Source organism: Entamoeba histolytica, genomic scaffold (assembly GCF_000208925.1).
Source record: "Entamoeba histolytica HM-1:IMSS scf_1104750516639 genomic scaffold, whole genome shotgun sequence".
In the NCBI taxonomy this organism is placed as follows: Eukaryota; Evosea; order Mastigamoebida; family Endamoebidae; genus Entamoeba; species Entamoeba histolytica.
In genome coordinates, this window is record NW_001914868.1 from 66,317 (window position 1) to 77,370 (window position 11,054).

The following is an 11,054-nucleotide window of genomic DNA, read 5'->3' on the forward strand; positions in this document are numbered from 1 at the left end:
TAGTCTTATTTTAAAGATTTTTAATTTTATTTCTGGGGTTGCTAAGTACCTATTGAAAAGATGGTGACGTCAGACTATTCTTTAAAAAGTGACAAACGTCAACGAAACTACTGAAAAAAATTAAACCAAAATATTCCAGAAAAATGAACAGTAACAATGAAGACCAAATACTTATTTCATTACTTAATGACTTTTCGCTTTTCTGTCCGTCTAATGTAATGCCTTCAATACAAGAACAAAAAGAAGTTGATATCATTCTTAATAGCAATGGAGTATATGATGAATTGTTGTATTTATTAAAATCTTTTTCATTAAATACTACTGAGCCTATTTATTTTAGTTGAATTGTTTATATCCATATTTTTTGTTTAGGATGTTTGTACAAAAATAAAATTAATAGTATTTATTCTAATAGAAAGGTAGGTTAATTTAATTCAATAACATAATAAAATACCTTTACTTTTTAAATTCTTTTTTCTAGGTAAACATATTTGGTTGATAGATATTATCTGTTCATTATTCTTTAAAGGTATTTGTTTAATTTAAATAACTACACTCTGTAGACAAAACGTTTTTTGTTTAAATAATAAGTTTATTATTCATACATTTAAGATGTAAAATTTAATTTTCAACATAAATTCATTATTGTCTGTTTGGTGATGAAGTTAAAAAGACTGGAAATAGAAGTTAACTACACTAAAAGAGTGGTGTTTTATTAATCTCTTAGATTTTTTATTAAATTAAGGTTTGGTAAATTATTAACTAAAACATTTATTTTTCTGCTAGAAGATAAAAAAGACAAATATTCTTATGGAATAATTTATTTAATAAAACCTGAAAAAAATATTCTTTTGAGTTAGTAACTTTTCTTTTTGATGAGATACTATGGTTTGTTATTAATAAAAACTAACTTCACCTCTTTTTTTTTCTTTGATGTACATTAATTTCATTCCTTCTTTACTTGAAAGAAGTCTGTAATCTTCTTTGAATGAGAGTCATTTGTTTTATTCTTTTTAGGTTTTAAGTCTTCTTTTTTCTTTTGTTCTTCAAGCATCTGAGACGCTGTTGTAAATTGAGACGATGAGTTTTGATTAGAAATTTTTGAGGCTAATGTAAATCCACTACATTGACTACCATTAGGAGACCGTTTAGGTGTTGGGTGTTTTACTCTAATTGTATTCTTTTTTATTAGACGCATTCTTAATTTTTCAAGGTCATCTTTCACTCTTGTATTTTCATTACAGAGGTCACAACACCTTTTATTAGGTTTAAATGTAGTTTCTCCAAAATATTTTAATAAACACTTTCTTCTACAAGAACATTCAACGCATAGTTCTCTAATAATTTCACTTGTTTCTTGGTTAAGAGCAACTTCTCGTTCAAAGTCATCATTACTAAATAATATTATACTCTCTGCTGGTTTCCCATCTCTTCCTGCTCTTCCAGCTTCTTGCATAAAACCTTCAATGGTTTTAGGAATATTCCAATGTATAACAAATCTCACATCTCCTCTATCTATTCCCATTCCAAATGCAATTGTAGCAACTACAACATTCACTTCACCACTTTCCCATTTTTTTTGAATTGTTTCACGTTCTTCTGATTTCATACCAGCATGATATTTAGCAACTGGATATCCGTTAGTGCTAATATATTTTTCAATTAATTCACACTCCATTCGTGTTGAACAATAAATGATTCCACCTTCTTTTTCATGTTGATGTAGTATTTGAGTTAGAATTTGAATAGGAGTTTCATATAAATCTTTATAAATAACTTTAAAGTATATATTCGGTCTATCAAAAGAAGAAGTAAATATTTGGGGATTTTTTAATTCAAGAGATTTGATTATATCTTCTTTTACTTTTGATGTGGCTGTTGCTGTTAATGCGATAATTGGGATGTCTGGATATGTTTTTTTTAAATATGATAGTTCTAAATATGATGGTCTAAAATCATGTCCCCACTGTGAAATACAATGTGCTTCATCAACAGCAAACATCCCTAATTTTTTAATTGAGTAAAGTTTTTTCATAATATTTTGGAATCGCTGAGTTTTAATTTGTTCAGGTGTCACATACAATAAATACAATTCAGGATTTGATGAGTTAAGAATTGATAATACTTTTGTAGCTTCTGACTTTGATAGTGTAGAGTTGAGAATAAATGAAGTAATTCCTCGTTTATTTAATCCATCAACTTGGTTTTGCATTAACGCTATCAATGGAGATATTACAATTGTAATTCTTTCTGTTAACACTGGCTGCAACTGGAAACACAATGACTTACCACCACCAGTAGGCATAATGACAAGTGTGTCTTTATGTTGTAGTGTCGATAATATTATTTCTCGTTGTTGAGGTCTAAAAGATTGAATATTAAAGCATTTGTGCAATGTCTCATCAATTCGTTGTTCATACCGTTCAATAGAAATTGTTTTAGTGATAGGCTTTTGTGCAAATAATGGTTTGAACATTACTGTCTTCTTTTTCAGTTTCTTTTTATACTCCTTTTTTTTAAAAAAATACCTCAATATCTCTTTATGTTTTGCATAACAATTTTTTGAATTTTTAATGTTTCAAAACTGTTTTATATTAGAAAGAAGTATTATATATAAGAAGATATGACATTATTATTTATTGAAAAACATTTATTTATGTAACTGGAATTATTAGTTATTTAATACAATTAAGAAAAATAATAATGTTAAAATGAATTTTTTTATTATTGCTCATAACTGGTTTATTGGTATTAATATAGTCAATGGATTGAATAAACACAATTTAGTTATTTATGATACAGGAATTTGAAAGAATCACAACATTTTTAATTAACATAGTTATAATTTTATAATGTTCCATAATTATCTAAAAGAAACATTATTAGATATTCCATTAGGCATTTAAAATTCATAATCAAATGTATTAAATATGTTATATTGACACCATTTATATAATTTATATATGGAAATTGTTTCTTAAAAAGAATGTATCAGTAATATTGGGTTGAATATAAAAATAGTTTGTTAATATTTGATATGTCTAATTTTAATCATTCTTATGTGTTTTTTTTTCATTGATTAAATAAATTTGTTATGTGGTAAATCTAAATACTTTATTTCATTAAATTTATTTGTTGGTAGACTCTTAAATATGTTCACAACTAAGAACAAAATAAATGATATTCAAATTATTATTCTTTTTTTATGATGAACTTTATCTCTGATTTAGATGTAATTCCTAAAATGAAGAATTTACCTTATTCCAATAAATATATAGATAAATAATTAAATGGAGACTTTTTATTGTATTAAATTTAAAAAATGCAATATAAAAAAGTAATTAAACAACTATTACATCTTTTGTTTAATATGACTTTCAATGCATTAATATAGATGTATATGAGAAATTGCATTTTTTATAATATGGTTTTGGAGTATTGTTTTTTTTTGTATTACTTTTCTTGAAGCTATTCATTGTTTGTTAATTCTTTTATAAAAAATACTAATTTTTATTTCAGTTTTTCAATGATAACAGAAAGGATGGTATTTATACCAAAGTTCTTGAACAGAATATTACTATTTTATTATTAATTTTTGAGAGTAATAAAATATTCTTATTGTCTTTTCTTTTGTTTTTCATCTACTAACGATTCTCTATGTTTCATGTTGATTCAATCTTTGTAACTAATATCTATCATAAAATGTTTCTTGACAATCTTAGTATTGTCAATGAATAAAATAAGTGTATAACAACAAAATATTATTGTCAATGACACAACTGTAATAGTAGTTGATATTGTTATTCACTATGAGTGATGATTTTAAAAATAAGAAGAATAGTCAAAAGAACAAAAGGATAAAAATGAAGAATGTAAAAAAGAAACTAAACGCATAGTATGAAGGTACCAACCATATCAGAAGATGTGAAATACTTAAACGATAAGAAAATTAATAAGATTAATAGAAAATTTAAAGTTTCTGAACAATTTAGTCATGAATTTAAATGTTCTCTCAACTCAGTGTTTGGAGCTGGAAGATTATATGTTGGAACACATCACTTATGTTTCAGTTATCTAAAAATCATCAAAAAGAAGCATGTTATAATGGCATGGAATGAAATGAGTGATATCAATAAGATTAATGGAAAATGCATTGAAATTAGAACAAAGAATGGGATGTTTATTTTAATTTATTGTAGTTCAAAAGTGAATGAATTGTTTGATTCATTAATGGAAAGTTGGAGACGAAGCATTATTTTCTCGGAGAAACTCAAACAAATAACAAAGAGACAAAAAAATGAGACAATTGACAAAAATAGTAATGACGAGGGGATTTTAAAAGAAGAACCAAAACATGTTGTGACAATACATCGTTTTCATAAAAGTGCGAATGATTTATTTATGTTAGTGTTCAGCAATAATGAAACTGTCAAACAACTATTTGACAACATTGGACAAAAGGAAGTTAAAACTGAAGGATGGCAAAATGAAGCTAATGGAGGAAAAATACTTTATTTATCATACAAAGGAGTTTCAAGTGTTATTGGGATGGAAACAAGAATAGAAGAGAAATGGGAAATGAGAATGAATGAAAATGGGATTATGATAGCAATGGTAGTGAGTGTATTTGACATTCCATATTCTAGTTATTTTAAAATTGAAAGTTTGATGAAAATGAAAGATGAAGGAGAATATTGTGATATTGTTGTCAAACTCAATGTTAAATTCATGAAAAGTACTATTTGGAAGAACAGGATAGAACAAACAACAATGAAGGAATACAAAAATAAATATGAAGAGTGGATGAAATTAATTGGGAAGATGATTGGAGACTCTCAATTTGAAGAGACTGAAGAATATAACAGTATTAAACAAAAATCCATAGATAAGAAAAAAGTCATTTATGGAATGATCATTCTTATTACCATTTGTATTGTCTGTTGCTTATTATATTTATTAATAAAAATCTTACATTAAAAAATTCATTTTTGTTTATTAATTTAAAAAAAAAATTAAAACAAAATAAAAATATGTTTAATACTTTGAATTAATGAATTTAATGAAGAGTATCTTCATCATCATAATGAATTCTGACAACTGGTTTGATAAGGTCTGCTGGTTTATTCTTCATTAACATTAATGCATCTTCAACTTTTTCTAATCCTTCAAATCTATGTGTAATAAGTTTAGAAGTATCTAATTTACCAGTTGAAATAAGTGATGCTAATTTTTCCATTCTGACTCTTCCACCTGGGGTTAAACCTCCATGAATGTGTTTATGACCCATTCCAACTCCCCATTCACTTCTTGGAATATCAATATTATCTCCTTCTCCAAGATAATTAACATTTCCAATATCTGATCCTGGTTTAATCATTTTGACTGCTTGTGCAAATGTATGAACATCACCTCCTGCAATAACGACTTTATCAACTCCTTTGCCGTCTGTAGCTTTAAGAATTTGTTCTACAATATCTCCATTTTTATAATTAATAATATCTGTTGCTCCATATTCCAATGCAATATCACAACAATGTTTTCTTGATCCTACTGCAAAGATTCTTCCTGCTCCAAGATGGTTTGCTCCTGCAACTGACATTAATCCAACTGGTCCAATACCAATAACACAAACAGTATCTCCAAGTTTAATATTAGCTAATTCTGCTCCATGGAATCCAGTAGTTACCATATCTGATAACATAACTGCATCTTCTGGTTTAATATCTCTTGGAAGAAGTGCAAGATTGGCATCTGCTTCATTAACATGGAAAACTTCTGAAAAAACTCCATCCTTGAAATTTGAGAATTTCCATCCTCCAAGCATTCCTCCTGAATGCATTGGATATCCTCTTTGCGATTCTTCTTCTCCCCAATCTGGTGTAATAGCTGGTACAATAACTTTATCTCCAACTTTTAATCTCTTAACTAATGATCCAACTTTAACAATTTGTCCAACCGCTTCATGTCCAAGAATCATATCATGTCTATCTCCAATAGCTCCTGCCCAAACGGTATGTGTATCTGATGTACATGGTGCAAGTGCTAATGGTCTAACTAATGCATCAAGTGGTCCACATTCTGGGATTTTCTTTTCAATCCATCCAATTCTTCCAATTCCAAGCATAGCAAGTCCTTTCATTGTGGTTTTTCCTTCCATCTTGTATTGTATATATTTTTGTTTTCTCTTTCCTCCTTAAATATACTTTTTATCGTACGATAATCATTCTTTATTCTTTTTATTTCTTTTCTTCTTTCTTCTTTTCTTTCTTCCTTTTTTTGATGTTCTTTCCATAAATACCTTATGGATTTTTCAAGAATTTGAAATAAAGTGTAAATACATTAAAATTTCTGTTGAGCCACATCGGGATATTTGTATTTATTTTTAATCTCTATAATCTCAGTAAATGTGTTATTTTTATTCTTTCTAAGTTTATGGAAATCATTTCTTATCTTCTTTTCATTTCTTATTCTATTCTATCTTGTTAATTACCTTTCTTAAAGTGTTCATCAAATCATCAAAACCCCTTTCATGCTACTGATGAACAGAACATTAACTCTTTATTTTTTTAACTATTCTATACTATAGAATAGTATTATTATAATACTCTCATATTTATGTTTTATAAACGTTTAATAATATTTACAATATATTTGTTTATTATCGTTTATTGGGTGTGGTTTAATGTCTTAGATTATACTCATTTAATACTACAGGTTGATGAAATAGTGGAAATAACACAATAAGGAATTTTAATTTAAGGAATTATTGTTATTTATTCATCACACAAAAAAGAAGAAAAGAAAAACTTAAAAGAGAACAAAGTGAGAAGGAATGAATAGTGAACTTCTTCCTCACTATGAACTTTCCAATTTTTTTGATTTCGTTGAAAATGCATTTTATGAAGATGAAGATTTCATGATAAAGTGCCATCGAGTATTAACTAAAATGAAAACTGAGAGATTATTTATTGAAGTAGAGATAGACAATGAATATGAGCAATTGTCTTCATTAGTTCCATTTCTATTATCCAAGTCATTAAGATCAAAAACAGGAATATTAAGAATAGAAAAAGCCTTCTTTTGTGAAAATGTTTGTTCTTCTTAAAAGAAAGAATAAAAGTACAGATAACACTTATTTTTATATAGAATCAACGACAATGTCTTTGGATTATTCTTGAACCAATATCACCATTAACTGTTTCTGATTATATTAACAAACAAGAATTAAAACCAGATGAAATGAAATTTATGGCATTTGATTTTCTCAAAATTGTTAAAGATTTGGATGATATTAAAATTCCATGTGTAGTTGATGAAAGGACATTAAGAATAAAAAGAGACCCAGCATGTCCATTTCCAAGAGTAGTATTATCACCATTAGCATTTATTTTAGGTGTATTATATCTTTCTAATGGAGATGAAGATTTAATACCAAATTATAAAGAAAGCATTGCAACAATTATTTCACCATTGATTCAATTACCATTGTCAAATGATTTTATTGAGTCATTCAAAGAAAATAAAAGTAGTACTGAAATTAGTCAACTTCCATTTTCAAAAGAATGTATTGATTTTGTTAATGGACCAGTTTGTTTATTATCAAAATATACGGCAGAATCAATACTAGGAAATGGTTCATATGGTATTGTTATGAAAGCTCATGATGCTGATGGAAAAATAGTAGCAATTAAAGAAAGTGGAAAAGAGAATGTTTCAACACTTCAAAGAGAGGCGATTATTATGAGATTATGTAATCATCCAAATATTGTTAAATTTCTCAGTTATACTGTTTCACAAGACTCATTTGCTTTTAGACTTAATGCACCAAATTTAAAATTAGATTTTCCAAGGGCATTTTTAGTGATGGAATTGTGTGATGGAGGAGATTTAGATACTTTTTTAAGTGAGTATGCAGCACAACATCATGACTATCTCCCACTTGATTTAGTTAGTAATTTATTTAAACAAATAGCAGCGTCTCAACATTATCTTCATTTTGAAAAAGGATTTATTCATCGTGATATTAAATTAGAAAACTTCTTATTAGTTAAACATGAACCTTATCCTATTGTCAAAATTGCTGATTTTGGATTTGGTCGTGCTATTGCTGATGTAATGGCTACTTTTAAAGGTACTCCATTATTTACTTCACCACAAATTATTAGAAAACAACCTTATACATCTAAAACAGATTTATACTCAATTGGAGTATGTCTATATCGACTTACAACATGTCAATATCCATTTTCTACAACAAAAAAAGAATTTTATAGTCAAATGAAAGAAAGAAAAGAGGTAGAATTTCCTCTTCGATTTAGAGAAGATACTCGATATACTGAACTTATTGACTTAGTGAAAAAATTAATGTGTTATGATGAAGATAAACGAATATCTTGGGAAGATTTCTATAAACATCCATACATGAACCACATTTAATTCATTATTAGTTTTATATTTGTTTAATATGTTGTTGATATAAAAAAGAAATTAAATTAAAAGTGATTCTAAATACTCAGTACCTTATTGATATTGAGAATATTTTTAATCAGTAGTCTTGAGGTTTATTGTTTATAAGATTTAAAGTCTTTGGTTATTATAAACTCAAAAATAAAAAATAAAAAAACTTTCTTACACAAAAGAATTAGATAAGTCAGTAGTTTATTATTGTATCAAAATTTTCACTGAATAAAATTGAATTTCTTGTAATAGAATTTTAATTAAAATTATTTAATAAAAAATAGTTAATTAAAATTAGAATTTCAAAATTATGATTTTGGATTATTTTCATCAGACAAGTACTTTTTTTGAATTATTCATTGATAAAAAGATAAATTTGTATATTAATATTTGACTCTTTTAATTTAATGTATAGATAAAACTATGAAAAAACTTACAAACAAATTCATTGATTTATTTTTGAAGAATATAATATTAATTTAAGAATGTTAGAGAGTCAAATTTAAAGTTGTTATTGAACAAAAGAAAAAGAAATTGTTTTGAGATAGTTAGTGTTTCAATGCATAATCAAATTACTCATTATTTTAGAATAATAAAAATGAAACAAAAAATCAAGATAAGATTCTAAATTTAACAAAGAAATTTACAAACTAAGTTTGTAAAAATAAAAGATTTAGAAATCAAATTCAGGATATACTTTTTTTATTGATATAACTATATGGATATAATGTATTCTTTTCAAAAAATACATATGATGATTCTTAGATAGATAGTTCAATGAAAATTTTCTGATAATATCTAAAGAATATAATCATATTTCTATAATAATTGATATTTTAATTAATGGCATAAAAGAGTCTAAATTGTTAAACAAAATAACAACCATTTAATGGTAAACAAAGTTTGTAAATAAGATAAAACAGAAGAAGTATTTAAAGAGAAAGAATGAATAGATTTGAGTAGGATATAAATAGTAAAATGAATAGTAAAAATAGTTATAAAAGAATAATAAAACGAGACGAACAATTCATAAATGAAATTTTGAAGGAAGAAAAAACCCTTGTTTTAATAACAAGGAACTATAAGTTGTTGAGTCATTTGTTTATGAAAGTGTTAATACGATTTTATGAAAGTCATCCTGATTTTAGGTTTGGAGAATTTAATAGTTTACTTCGATTATTTCAAGTAAAATGTGAGTATGATCCAAAGACTCTTGACAACGTTTATATGTATGCGACATTTGAAAGTCTTGATGATATTAAAAAAATATGTTCGAGGTCAGTACTAATTAAAACTGTATATGAAATTTGGGGAGAAGCAAAAACATATGAGGAATTAGTTCCTATTGTATATTCAAAAGCTGATGAATTAATTCCTATTCATAAAGGAAAAACATTTAGATTAAAAGTAACATGTTTTGGAAGAAATTATAAACAACCAGAACAAATTGAAAGATTTGACAAATTTAAAGATTTTAAATTGTACGATTATCTTGGTAGTGTTAATTTAAAAAAACCAGAATTAAGTATTGCTATTATGGAAAATATTGGTCATCTTAAAAAAGCTACAGAACAACCTAAAAACATTTATTTTGGTTATTCTTTATGTAAAGGTAATAGAAAATTGGTTAATCATTTTAGTTTAAAGGTTAGACCATATATTGGAACTACTTCTATGGATCCTGAGTTATGTGTTATTATGTCTAATATGGGTTGTTGTAGACCTGGAACTGTTATGTGTGACCCATTCACTGGAACTGGATCTACATTGGTTACTTCTGCTCATTTTGGATCATATGTTCTTGGAATGGATATTAGTAATGTTGCTATGAGATCAAAAGCATATTATACCAAAAATACTGGAAAGCCACTAAAAGATATTACTACAAATATTGATTATTATAATCTTCGTGACCATTTCTTAGGATTAGTTACTAATGACTTTGCATTATCTTCATTACAAGTTCGTCCAATGTTCGATTGTATCGTTACTGATCCACCATATGGCATAAGAGAAGGTGCAAAAAAGGTTGGAAAAAGAAAACCTGATATGGTTCCTAAGCCAGTCATTTGGGGAGAAGATTATCATCCTCATATTCCTCAAAGAATTCAATATGGAATAGATCAAATACTTCATGACCTCTTCTTATTTGCTGCACAAAACTTAGTTGTTGGTGGAAGATTAGTTTTTTGGTTCCCTTCTATCTTTCCAGAAGATCGTGGAAAAGATTTTCCTAATGAAGTAATGGGTTGTTTAGAGTTAGCTGCAAATAGTCTTCAAGTATTGTGTCATTCTTGGGGAAGGAGGTTAATTACATTAACAAAGGTTAGAGATTTCCAAGGGGAAATGGACATTCCAACAGAATGGGAAAAGGATTTAAGTAATTTCAGAAAACGAGTCCTTGGTCCAGGTAATTGAATGTTTTGATATTATTAATGTTATATATAGCGAATATTCAATTAAGTATTTATAGAAATATTATTCAATTAATTATAATTTTTTCGTATTTTTAGACCACAGAAAATAATAAAAAATAGAACGAATATACTTATTAAATCAAAAAAAAACATGTCGGGAACTGTCAATAAGAAATAAGA

General features: G+C 26.6%; 5 protein-coding genes across 5 annotated transcripts; 3 read left to right on the top strand and 2 right to left on the bottom strand.

Annotated features, from left to right (window-relative positions):
- Positions 1 to 946: 946 nt before the first annotated feature.
- On the bottom strand, positions 947 to 2,476 carry EHI_023090 (recQ family DNA helicase; the record flags this gene model as incomplete). The annotated part of the gene is made up of 1 exon (XM_648413.1): positions 947 to 2,476. One exon carries the CDS (start codon positions 2,474 to 2,476, stop codon positions 947 to 949), a length of 1,530 nt encoding a protein of 509 aa, XP_653505.1.
- Positions 2,477 to 4,104: 1,628 nt separating this feature from the next.
- Positions 4,105 to 4,977, top strand: EHI_023100 (uncharacterized protein; the record flags this gene model as incomplete). Its single annotated transcript, XM_648384.2, has 1 exon — positions 4,105 to 4,977. One exon carries the CDS (start codon positions 4,105 to 4,107, stop codon positions 4,975 to 4,977), a length of 873 nt encoding a protein of 290 aa, XP_653476.2.
- Positions 4,978 to 5,032: 55 nt separating this feature from the next.
- EHI_023110 (NADP-dependent alcohol dehydrogenase) lies at positions 5,033 to 6,157 on the bottom strand (the record flags this gene model as incomplete). The annotated part of the gene is made up of 1 exon (XM_648415.2): positions 5,033 to 6,157. The coding sequence occupies one exon, from the start codon at positions 6,155 to 6,157 to the stop codon at positions 5,057 to 5,059; it is 1,101 nt and encodes a 366-aa protein (XP_653507.1). The 3' UTR covers positions 5,033 to 5,056.
- A 675-nt stretch (positions 6,158 to 6,832) lies between these two features.
- Positions 6,833 to 8,436, top strand: EHI_023120 (protein kinase domain containing protein; the record flags this gene model as incomplete). The annotated part of the gene is made up of 2 exons (XM_650568.1): positions 6,833 to 7,090; positions 7,147 to 8,436. 2 exons carry the CDS (start codon positions 6,833 to 6,835, stop codon positions 8,434 to 8,436), a joined length of 1,548 nt encoding a protein of 515 aa, XP_655660.1.
- Positions 8,437 to 9,561: 1,125 nt separating this feature from the next.
- On the top strand, positions 9,562 to 10,875 carry EHI_023130 (uncharacterized protein; the record flags this gene model as incomplete). The annotated part of the gene is made up of 1 exon (XM_650567.2): positions 9,562 to 10,875. One exon carries the CDS (start codon positions 9,562 to 9,564, stop codon positions 10,873 to 10,875), a length of 1,314 nt encoding a protein of 437 aa, XP_655659.2.
- Between the last annotated feature and the right edge of the window lie 179 nt (positions 10,876 to 11,054).